This window comes from Nerophis ophidion, linkage group LG06 (genome assembly GCF_033978795.1).
Source record: "Nerophis ophidion isolate RoL-2023_Sa linkage group LG06, RoL_Noph_v1.0, whole genome shotgun sequence".
In the NCBI taxonomy this organism is placed as follows: Eukaryota; Metazoa; Chordata; class Actinopteri; order Syngnathiformes; family Syngnathidae; genus Nerophis; species Nerophis ophidion.
Window position 1 is genome coordinate 28,319,661 of NC_084616.1, and position 13,403 is coordinate 28,333,063.

General features: G+C 38.6%; 1 protein-coding gene across 1 annotated transcript in view; it reads left to right on the forward strand.

The window, feature by feature from the left end:
* Positions 1-13,403, forward strand: part of LOC133554469 (protein Wnt-2b-A) — a 55,397-nt gene that overhangs the window by 29,912 nt on the left and 12,082 nt on the right. The window contains exons 3-4 of the mRNA XM_061903283.1: positions 5,832-6,109; positions 12,596-12,860. Coding sequence (XP_061759267.1) covers positions 5,832-6,109; positions 12,596-12,860 — 543 coding nt within the window. The remainder of the gene's footprint in view (positions 1-5,831; positions 6,110-12,595; positions 12,861-13,403) is intronic.

Consider the following 13,403-nt stretch of genomic DNA (forward strand, 5'->3'; position numbering starts at 1 on the left):
CCTCCCTCCAATGTCCCACATCATGTCTCTACTTTAAATGCTTGCATATCAAAGTGGCCAGGTGGGTTGAGTGTCCGCCCTGAGATCGGTAGGTTGTGAGTTCAAATCCCGGCTGAGTCATACCAAAGACTATAAAAACGGGACCCATTAACTCCCTTCTCGGCACTCAGCATTAAAGGTTTGAATTGAGGGTTAAATCACCAAAAAATTATTCCTGGGCGCGGCACCGCTGCTGCCCACTGCTCCCCTCACCTCCCAGGAGGTGATCAAGGGTGATGGGTCAAATGCAGAGAATAATTTCGCCACACCTAGTGTGTGTGTGACAATCATTGGTACTTTAACTTTATGTACTGCCATTAAAAACAAGGTCGGATTTGCAAAATGAGCAAGATATTCTTGTTTTTTAACAAGAATAGGAAAAAATATCCTCACACTTTACATGTTATCCTGGCCATGTTTTTGCGAGTGACCCACTTCTGGCCGGAAAAAACACGAGTGATGCCGTCACCATTATTGTCGACAAATATGATTGTCGGCGACAGATTTTACTGTCCATAGTCGTTGCAGCCCTAATACAACACTAATACAGATATACTAAAGGCTTTAAGTGTTGTACATGCATACACATGTTTTAAGTCACATTTTTCTCTTAGGTTATATTTCTTTTTGTCTGTTGGGAAGAATTATTGTACGTTCTTGGGTACCAGGTTATAGTTTGCTTTGTAGATAATTTTGGCTATTTGCCAATGCACCAAATCAATGAATTTCAATATTTTTGATTCGATAAATAAAGTGTTTATGTTTTTTCTATATTCCACGTTAGGGCTGGGCGATATATCGATATACTCGATATATTGCGGGTTTGTCTCTGTGCGATATAGAAAATGACTATATCGTGATAATCGAGTATACGTTCTCACGCAGTTGCTTTGAGCTGCAGGCATTAGACTGCAGGCTCTTTTTCACTTTTTCTTGTCTCTCCTTCTCACAGAGACATAAAACAAGTACACCTTCTTACATACGTCACATATAACGTCATACGCCCTCGCGGAGCAGAGAGGTATCAGCGTGGGTAATGTTAGCTGTGATACTAGCGGAGTGGTGCGAGTGGTAATATGAGAGAAAGAAGATGCAAATCTGGTAAAAAAATGAAGGAAGAATTATTTACCAAGAAAAACAGCACAGAGTGGTCTGGCAGTGGTTTGGCTTCAGGCGGGAATGTGTCGAACATACAACCGTAATATGTCAAGTATGTAGCAAAAGTGTACAAAACGTAGCAGCTCTACTTATGTAGCATCATTTGAAAAGTCACCTGCTAGAGAATGAGGAGTGCTTGAAACTCTGCATGTCAACATCTCTGTTTGGTGCCACGCCCACAAAATGCCAAAGCAACCATTTCCACATCAACACCGTATGAAAAAAAGTCAACAGAAGGACATAACGTCCGCAGGAACCTATCATGCAGCCCATTTTTATTTGACACTTATTGAAATATCTTGTGTGACATCATGCACAAAATGCATTTTATTTGTTCAAAACTATTGTAGTGGCGTTCTGTACAAAAAGTGCACTTTAATTTAGTGTTGTTTTGATGTCATCTTAGTGACATCATGCACAAAAGGGCACTAATAGCTTGTTTTAAAATGTCTTTGACAATCTTGCACTTTCTGTTTTAGAAATGACATGAATGTTTGTGCCACTGCTTAATAACTGTTTAAAAAATACAATTTTGGTCAATTGACTTAGTTGTGATTTCTCTCTCTGCTTGAAAATTTAAAATGAGCATATATTAATGGAATATGAACAAGAATGTTTTCATGTACTGTAGACACATAGAATTATCATACTGGTGTGATTATATGCTTCAAGTATTAATTCAAGGCTAAGGCAAAATATCGAGATATATATCGTGTATCGTGACATGGCCTAAAAATATTGAGATATTAATAAAAGGCCATATCGCCCAGCCCTATTCTACGTTATGCATTATTCTAACTGACCTCTTTTGTAACACGGTTAGTGAATGAGGTGTACTTTTGTCATAATTTCCCCATATTTGTACACAACAATTCAGATATGGTAACTCTCGCGAGCAGTAGGGAATATGGAGTGATTTTTGGTCCAGAACATGTTTAGCTTTATTTATTATTAACATGTGCTTTACCAACTTAATTTTATATTACTATAATATATTTTTAGTTCATTTTATCATTATCATCTCTAGAAAAGTGATCTATTTCCCCAAGTCAATGTCTATGCCGTCTATTTGTATTTGTGTTTGACTTTTTCTTCTGTTGTTACTGAACAGTATTATTTTAGTCTTATTTAGATTCATGGAGAGTCTGTTTTTGTCAAACAGTCTCTTTATTTCATTCTGTCATTATATTACAACTAGTAAAGTTGCAACAAATTTGGGACTACATGATGTCAGGTTTGTTGAATGTTCAGCTATGCAACTCTTCAGCATTAAAAGTTAAAAGTACCACATTAATAGTAGTCAAATTACTCTGTGTTTGACCCATCTCCTTGTTCCACTCCCTGGGAGAGGAGGGGAGCAGTGGGCAGCAGCGGTGGCCGCGTTGGGGAATTATTTTGATTTTCAACCCCCAATTCCAACCTTTGATGCTGAGTGCCAAGCAGGGAGGTAATTGGTCCCGTTTTTATAGTCTTTGGTATGATTTGGCTCACTTGAACTCACGACCTACTGATCTCCGGGTGGTTATTTACCTCTTTGTTCCGGAGAACACCACGTCCACAGTTTCCAAATATAATTTGAAATGTGGACTTGTCAGACAACAGAACACTTTTCCACTTTGCATCAGTCCATCTTAGATGAGCTCGGGCCCAGCGAAGCTGGCGGCGTTCCTGGGTGTTGTTGACAAATGGCTTTCGCTTTGCATAGAGAGTTTTAACTTGCACTTACAGATGTAGCGACCAACTGTAGTTACTGAAATTTGGTTTTATGAAGTGTTCCTGAGCCCTTGTGGTGATATCCTTTACACACTGATTGCGGTTTTTGATGCAGTACCGCCTGAGGAATCAAAGGTGCGTAATATCATCGCTTATGTGCAGTGATTTCTCCAGATTCTCTGAACCTTTTGATGATTTTACGGACCTTTGCAATAGCCTGTTGAGAAATGTTGTTCTAAAACTGTTCAACAATTTGCTTACAAAATGGTGAACCTCGCCCCATCCTTGTTTGTGAATTACTTAGCATTTCATGGAAGCTGCTTTTGTACCCAATCATGGCACCCACCTGTTCCCAATTAGCCTGCACACCTGTGGGATGTGCCATATAAGTGTTTGATGAGCATTCCTCAACTTTATCTTCTTTGTCACGTGTTGCTGGCATCAAATTCTAAAGTTAATGATTATTATAGGGCGGTATAGCTCGGTTGGCAGAGTGGCCCTGCCAGCAACCTAAGGGTTGCAGGTTCGATTCCCGCTTCTGCCATCCTAGTCACTGCTGTTGTGTCCTTGGGCAAGACACTTTACCCAACTGCTCTCAGTGCCACCCACACTGGTTTAAATGTAACTTAAATATTGGGTGTCACTATGTAAAGTGCTTTGAGTCACTAGAGAAAAGCGCTATATAAATATAATTCACTTCACTTCATTTGCAAAAAAAAAAAAAAAAAAAAATGTTTATCAGTTTGAACATCAAATATGTTGTCCCATTCCCATCCCATTCATTTTCTACCGCCTATTCCCTTTTTTGGGGTCGCGGGGGGCGCTGGCGCCTATCTCAACTACAATCGGGCGGAAGGCGGGGTACACCCTGGACAAGTCGCCACCTCATCGCAGGGCCAACACAGATAGACAGACAACATTCACACTCAAATTCACACACTAGGGACCATTTAGTGTTGCCAATCAACCTATCCCCAGGTGCATGTCTTGTCTTTGTAGCATATTCAACTGAATATGGATTGAAAATGTTTTGCAAATCATTGTATTCCGTTTATATTTACATCTAACACAATTTCCCAACTCATATGGAAATGGTGTTTGTACTTTGTTTTTTTTATTTTCCACAATAGTGCACCTATCTTTGTTTAGACAATGTCGAATAGTTCAAAGAAAGTTCCATGAAATAGTTCGAAGAGAGTTTGTAAAATACTTCAAAAAGATTTCCTTGGGAAGTTGGGCGGATCCTGCCATCTATCCGCTTTGAAGTCCCAGTGGAGTATTACGAGCCTTCTGCTTGGTTATTTTCAAAGACAGACCTTTGTCGTCTTGTCAGGAACACAATGTGATACAAAGATGTTTGTGATAATTTAGAAACAATTATTCTAACATACATTGTTTTGCAGGATCCCCTAGTGAAAGGCTCGACTTTGACTTAATTTTTTAGCTTTACATTTACATCCGGATTTATTGTAAAATGCCATATGCGAGATTCTTCTCATATTTGGAGTAATGGTGCATTTATAGTTTTAGACTCAAGGCATTTACCGTGCCTTTTGATTTTAATTGGGTGATGACTTGACATATTGTAAACTTAACAAATTCTTGGAGTTTAAGCCAACAATGGTGTTTGGGTGGTGCTTCATGAGTCACTGAGTAAGGGGGGCAACGCACTGTGGTGCTGATTAATAAGGTATTACAGCGTCTGTGTTCAAACAATTTATGGAAGCAGAAGACAGCCCTGCTGTTAGGATTACTTCCACGAAGTACAACCCAATTATTTATTTATCATTTATGTCAGTGTCCTTAACTCCTGTAGAAACCTGATGTCCACTCTTGCTTTATAGAACTGTTTTAAATGAAAAGCTTCATACATCAGTCATATTCCGCTGTACTCTGTATCGGCATCGCTACCGCTCTCTGTGCTATCAACATCTGAGTCTCTTAAAGGGGCTGTGTTCATTTTCAGAACTTTACAACGCCGCTTATGTTACGTTCCGGTGAAGCAGAGCTTGAAATGTGTCACAGTTGTATTGGTCTTGACCCAACAATGTAGAGATGGGAGGCAATGTGCAGGTAAAAAAATGTTTAATAACAGTTTGTAGTGTAGCAGGAGAGTGCACAAAAAGGCTAAATAGACACAGCAAGCACAGGGAAAGCTTTGCCGCATGGAGGAAAAAAAACAAAAATAAATGATCCAGGGCCTACAGTATATAGCATCCTGATTGGCAACCAGAAACAGGTGTGTCTTGATTGCCAAATAGGGAGAAGTGAGGAAAAAGGAGGCAAACAGGAAATAGAAACAAAAAGAGTGTTGGACAGTAAACAAAACAAAATACCAGAAACTAATCATAACCACTTCTATGTTAGCTACAGTACCTCTCTTTGTTTACAATGTATATTTTCTGCTGAATCTACTCTCTATTTTATGCTGTCCTTTTTTTTCTTTCTTTAATTGCTGCAGCTGTTATATATTATGTAATATTGTACATGTTATTGGGATTTGTTATATATTGTATATATTATATAACAATTATAGAATAATAAAATATATCCGTATATATTACATACTGTATATGTAATATGTACATATAACATAAATGTTATTTTTAATATTGTTACTATGGTAAATGTTTTGTCTACTTAATACCTGCATTATCCTTTCCATCCTTTGTAACTGAGCTACTGTGTGGAACAATTTCTCTTGTGGATCAATAAAGTTTAAGTCTAAGTCCAATTATCATGAGATATCATGACAACTTTGGCTGCATTCTCATATCCTGATGGCCCCTACCAAGCATGGTTATGTCATAATCAGGATCTGAAGCCTTTGGCCAATTTGTTGATTCTGTATGAGTGCCAGAAATATGAAATGATTGCCATTATCAGCCTTATGTGTTTTCTGCTCCTTCATGCCGTTTCAGGCAGCCGTGAAGCAGCGTTTGTCTACGCCATCTCCTCTGCCGGAGTAGTGTACGCGCTAACACGCGCCTGCAGCCAAGGGGAGCTGAAGATGTGCAACTGTGACCCACACAAGCGAGGACGACACAAGGACGAGCGAGGAGAATTCGATTGGGGAGGATGTAGTGACAATATCAACTATGGGATCAAGTTCGCCAAAGCCTTTATAGACGCTAAAGAGAGGACTGTTCGAGATGCACGGGCACTCATGAACCTGCACAACAACCGCTGTGGCAGAACGGTGAGTGCATGACTGTGTTGCAAATATTTGTAAATGCATGATCCATTCTGGCGCATAATTAGGCCAAGACATTATGTTTTATTGTTAATGTTGACATACTCTGTCACTTAACTGTGTAACTGAAGCATTCCCAGGAAGCTGCTGTGACCCAGGGGCCGCATTGGATTAAATTTGGCCAGGGGCTGGGTTATATATATACTTACATGTACTTACAATATTTATATAAACATACATACATATATATATATATATATATATATATATATATATATATATATATATATATATATATATATATATATATATATATATATATATATATATATATATAAACCCCGTTTCCATATGAGTTGGGAAATTGTGTTAGATGTAAATATAAAGGAATACAATTATTTGCAAATCATTTTCAACCCATGTTCAGTTGAATATGCTACAAATACAACATATTTGATGTTCACACTGATAAACATTTTTTTGTGCAAATAATCATTAACTTTAGAATTTGATGCCTGCAACACATGACAAAGAAGTTGGGAAAGGTGCAATAAATACTGATAAAGTTGAGAAATGCTCATCAAACACTTATTTGGAACATCCCACAGGTGTGCAGAATAATTGGTAACAGGTGGGTGCCATGATTGGGTATAAAAGCAGCTTCCATGAAATGCTAAGTAATTCACAAACAAGGATGGGGCGAGGGTCACCAATTTTTGCAAGCAAATTGTCGAACAGCTTTGGAACAACATTTCTCAACGAGCTATTGCAAGGAATTGCATTTTACCATCTACGGTCCATAAATTCATCAAAAGGTTCAGAGAATCTGGAGAAATCACTGCACGTAAGCGATTATATTACGGACCTTTGAGCCCTCAGGCAGTACTGCATCAAAAACCGACATCAGTGTGTAAAAGATATCACCACATGGGCTCAGGAACACTTCATAAGACCACTGTCAGTAACTGCAGTTGGTTGCTACACCTGTAAGTGCAAGTTAAAACTCTACTATGCATTTATCAACAACACCCAGGAACGCCGCCAGCTTTGCTGGGCCTGAGCTCATCTAAGATGGACTGATGCAAAGTGGAAAAGTGTCCTATGGTCTGACGAGTCCACATTTCAAATTATATTTGGAAACTGTGGACCTGGTGTCCTCCGGAACAAAGAGGAAAATAACCATCCGGATTGTTATGGGCACAAAGTTCAAAAGCCAGCATCTGTGATGGTATGGGCGTGTATTAGTGACCAAGGCATGGGTAACTTACACATCTGTGCAGGCACCAATAATGCTGAATGGTCCATACAGGTTTTGGAGCAACATATGTTGTCATCCAAGCAACGTTATCATGGAGTCCCTGCTTATTTCAGCAAAACAATGCCAAGCCACGTGTTACAACAGCGTGGCTTCATAGTAAAACAGTGCGGGTACTTTCCTGGCCCGCCTGCAGTCCAAAAAAAAAAAATGTTTATGAGTTTGAATATCAAATATCTTGTCTTTGTAGTGCATTCAATTAAATATGGGTTGAAAAGGATTTGCAAATCAATGTATTCCGTTTATATTTACATCTAACACAATTTCCCAACTCATATGGAAACAGGGTTTGTATATATATATATATATATATATGGTATATATATGTATATATATATATATATATACATATATATATATATATATATATATATATATATATATATATATACACACACACCGTATATATATATATATATATATGGTATATATATTCAGAGCGCTGTGATTTCATGTTATCGATGGGAAAATGCATTTTTAGACAATACGATATGCCTGAGCAGCTAGGAGACATTAAGAATAACAATCCATAGAGAATGGATCAGAAAAGAGAGATTTAAAAAAAACAACAACTTGGGAATTCCCGTGGGCTGGATTTTGGATGCTGACGGGCGGGATCCCCTATCGTTTGGGGACCCCTGCTTTAGAATGTTTTAAATCTAGGCCTTATCCTGCATGCCTGAAACACCTCACTAGGGAGTCGGTCAGAGTTGGTCCACTGTTTCATAAGTTTTGGCACAGTGCTGAAACATGTGCAATGTGAGTCTAAGGTGGTGGTCCCTAAACTACGACCTTGATCCGGCCGCTGCCATCGGGATGTCTCAAATTAAAAACAAGTTGTTGTTTTTTAAGCGTGTGATACTTATTTTGTTGACTTATTTGTATTTTTTTAATTGAATGTTTCTATATATTCAGTGTTTGGCGCAGGAGACAAAACAACACCCCCCCAAAAACGAAAATTTGTATATATTAGGGGTGTGGGCAAAAATCAATTCGAATACAAATCACGATTCTCACGTTGTGCGATTCAGAATAGATTGTAATTTTTTTTTAATCGATTTTTATTTTAATTTGTATGTATTTACTTATTTAAAAAACATTTTTTGATCAATCCAACAAACCAATACACAGCAATTCCAAAACCAAACCTGACCCAGCAACACTCAGAATTGCAATAAACAAAGAAATTGAGGAGACACAAACACGACACTGAACAAACCAAAAGTAGTGAAACAAAAATGAATATTATCAACAACAGTATCAATATTAGTTATAATTTCAGCATAACAGTGATTAAAAATCCCTCATTGACATTATCATTAGACATTTATAAAAATTAAAAAAAAAAGAACAATAGTGTCACAGCGGCCTACACTTGCATCGCATCTCATAAGCTTGACAACACACTGTCTCCAATCTTTTCACAAAGACAAAATTAGTCACATTTTTGGTTCGTTTAATAGTTTAAAATTACATTATTGCAATCAGTTGAAAAAACATTGTCCTTTACAATTATAAAAGCTTTTTAAAAAAAATCTACTACTTTGCTAGTATGTCAGCAGACTGAGGTAAGTCCTGCTGAAATCTTATGTATTTAATGAATACAGAATCGTTTTGAATCGGAAAAATATCGTTTTTGAATCGAGAATCGCGTTGAATCGAAAAAATCGAATTGCGACCCCAAGAATCGATATTGAATCGTGGGACACCCAAAGATTCGCAGCCCTAATATATATATATATATATATATATATATGTATATATATATATATATATATATATATATATATATATATATATATATATATATATATATATATATACACATACACATACATATATATATATATATATATATACATATACAGTATATACTGTTTATACACACACACACACACACACACACATACACGTTAGCCTCCGTGTTTTTTCCAAAGCTGACCTATTTCATCCCTACAAGCCTGTTTCGCAGGTTTCCCTGCTCTACAGGGGAATTCAGGGGACCCCCTGAAGAGCATGGAAACATGCGAAACATGCGAAACAGGCTTGTAGGGATGGAATAGCGTCTGATTTCTTTCCTGACCTAACGTATGATCTGCTCTACCCCGATATTGAGCACTGTATAACACACACACACACACACACACACACACACACACACACACACACACATACATACATACAGGTAAGCCTCTGTGTTTTTTCCCAAACCTGACCTATTTCATCCCTACAAGCCTGTTTCGCAGGTTTCCCTGCTCTTCAGGGGAATTCAGGGGACCCCGTCTGAATTTTTTCCTGACCTAACGTATGATCTGCTCTACCCTGGTATTGAGCACTGTATAATGGATACACCACAGAAACCTTGACTATATATATCCAAACATTTACGGGTAACAAAGTCAAATACAAATAAGGCAACAACAGAAGTATACACACTCCTCTTTTGTGAAGTAAATCTGTACACAAAATATGGGCATCTACAACAACTATGTTTTGCCTGAGCGGCTAGACAGGAAAGATTTAAAACAGAAAACATAAAAAGATTGTGGAAGCTGGCAGGCCGGATTCGTACAATGAGGACCCCTGACTTCAAGGAACGATACTGTAAAACTAAATATTCCTTATTAAAGTAGAAGAAAACCCCATTAACTTCCTGATTCACTTTTTATTTGCTATTATTTACTACGAGGAAAATAAGTATTAGGATGAATATTGCATGTCCACCTTTATTTGCTTGTTGTAAAATACACGACTGACATTCTACACACTACTTTTTAATCAACACTTTCTTCTAAATGATGCGTTTTGGATATGCTTTGGTGTAAATTTTGCATACATGTCTCTCCACAGTCACAATTATAACCCCTTTTGTGAGTCTCTCTGCAAGCTGTGTGATTGTGGCGCCGTTCTCAGATTCCAATTAAACCACATTACACCACCTGTGTGAGGTTGGCCCTCCTTGTCATTGTAAATATTAAAATTACACATTTGTTTCTTTGTTTGTGGCGTAAACATTTTCGTTTGCGCCTTTGAAGTTTAGGTTTTTCTAAAATACATTTTAGGACTAGTGATGTCATCCAACACAAATGTCTCCAAACTCCTTTCAAACTTGTCCCAAACGTTTTTAAAAACGTGATTTGAACTTTTATGGTTTTAATATTGTTAACATTTTAGTATTCTTTCGCAACCCCCACATCGTCCAAATCTCCCCAAACGTTTGTGCTCAGTTTGTGCTGTCAAAATTGTTACTTGAACTACCATGGTTTTAATGTTATTCATGCTTTATTAGTTTCTAGCGATCTAACAATTGTGCTGTCAAAAAAAACATGTTAGCTTTTAATTCTATTAACATTTTTGTTAACTTCCGGGACAAATACATCGCAACCTCCTTCATGACCTTCCCTACCCGGTCATGCCTTGTTTTGTGTTGGTTATTGTTTGTTATATTTAAGGTCTATGCCAGTTTCGGCGCTCCTTCATTTGTTTACCTTGAGCGCTGATTAATTTCACTTGTCTCTGATTAGCGATCAATAGGCATACCTTGTGGTTAGAGTGTCGGTAGGTCGTGAGCTCTAACCCCGGCCGAGTCATACCAAAGACTATAAAAATGGGACCCATTACCTCCTTCAGCATCAAGGGTTGGAATTGGGGTTTAAATCAGCAACATGATACCCGAGCGTGGCCCCTGCTGCTTCTCACTGCTCCCCTCACCTCCCAGGGGGTGGAACAAGGAGATGGTTCAAATGCAGGGGGTAATAGTGTGTGTGTGACTATCAGTGGTACTTTAACTTTATACAGCGTTGTCACTTTGCCTTAGGTTGCAGGTCCATTGTTCGCCAGTGGCGACTGCTGGGCATTCGTGTTAGCTCAAGGCTAACGCTTTGTTTTGTTATTAGCTCCGAGCGACCGTTATGTTTTTCTCAGTAATTTTTACTGTTTAATTATTTTGGTAGCTTTATGCTACGACCTTTGTTCTTTTTTCTGTTCACTACATGCAACTGTTTACGTTTTTCGCTAGCCTTGTGCTATAGTACTTTTCTTCTATCATTTTGAAGCTTTGCCATGGGCTTGCTTTGCGCTTTTGAGTAGCATGACCTTTTGTGTATTTTGCCTTAATATTGGAATAAAAGACCCTTATCTGCACGCTGCTTCTGCCGCTTCCTGTCCAACAATACAATCTGAAAGCAACGACCTCTACTGCAAAAAAAGACAGGTGAGAGCAAAAAAAAAAAGGCGAGTCACGATCAAGAACTGAGTTACGGAAGATCAAAAATAGACCCAAACACTGTAATGTGGCAGCATTTTGACCGAGTTAAAAACATAAAAGAACATTTACATTTTATAAGAGGAGTCCATTCAAATTCATGACGTGTTCTTAAACGCCAAAATTGTTCCCACCTGCTGTTCTTAAGTTGCTCAATGCCAAAAGGTTAGGAGTGTGTGTCTATCATAATTTGCATAAAAAGACACCCTTATTTCCTCAATATGCATAGGTAAACACCCTTAATTCCGTAATTTGCATAGGCAAACACCCTTAATTCCTCATATAGAGGCATGATTCCGGCGGAAAAGCCAAACATCAGACACACGGAGAAAACAAACAGTTACAGAAGAGAAATTTGTGTTATCCTGCGGGGGAAATACATAATGTCAAAACGTAACTTTAAGAAAGAAAAATAAATGTTCGTCACTTGGTACATGGTCGTGAAATATGTGCTTCCTCCTCAGGGCACGATCTGCGGCATCTTGCCATCTTGCAGTGTGTGAGTGCGTGCGTGCATGCATACATTTGAAGATACTATGCTATCGCTAATTTTGCTATATGTCAGTCTTTATCTATCTATCTATCTATCTATCTATCTATCTATCTATCCATCTGTACGTCCGTGCGTCCGTCTGTCTGTCTATCAGTGATATTAATGTAACATTAGACAATAGAAGTAAGGGAACTGGTCACACTTAAGAACAAATACGCCACCCTAAGAGTGCTCTGGAGCACTCGTAGATTTTGTTCTTACCTTCGAACAAATCGCAGCTAAGAAAACATTGGTGATTGCAAAAATGTCTTTACAAACTTCATAAGTGGGCTTAAGAACAAAATTTGTTCTTAAGAACGGTTGCTGAAAGGGGCCCATTGACTCTGTTTTGTTAACACCAAATCCATTTTGTGTATTCAGGCAGTAAAGCGGTTTATGAAGCTGGAGTGCAAATGTCACGGCGTGAGCGGGTCATGCACGCTACGGACATGCTGGATGGCCATGTCGGACTTCAGAAAGACCGGCGACTACCTGAGGAGGAAATACAACGGGGCCATCGAGGTCACAATGAACCAAGACGGCACAGGCTTCACCGTGGCCAATAAAGCCTTCCGGAAAGCCACAAAGAACGACCTGGTCTATTTTGAGAACTCTCCAGATTATTGTCTGCAGGACAAGTCAGCAGGTGAGCCCTGTTTGTGTGTGTGTGTGTGTGTGTGTGTGTGTGTGTGTGTGTGTGTGTGTGTGGATGTCAATCATGGCGGTCAGATAACACAGTTGGCCTCCAGTGTGATGTGGAAGCTAATATCCTTGCCTGGGGGACATGGTCAGTCTGTGACAACCTGACCTTTGTCAGTCATTTCCAACACAAACACACACCCTTGGTTTGGAGTACATGTCGCTCAGCCATCACCTCGAGAACCCAATCAGTAATTGATTGGCCAATTGATGGATGAAAAGCTCTTACGCTTTTTAGGGATCGACGCCCCTGTCCATTTTTGGTCTGGCATCTATATCCATCCCTCTGCCCATAGGCGCCGATCTACATTTCTGCCAGTGGGTGCTCGGTGTGTGTGTGTGTGCATGTATTAGTATTGTTCCAATACCAATATTTTGGTACTGGTACTAAAAGTATTTTAGTACTTTTCGGTACTTTTCTAAATAAAGGGGACCCAAAAAATGTCATTAGCTTGGCTTTAATTGGCTTTATTTTAACAAAAAAATATTA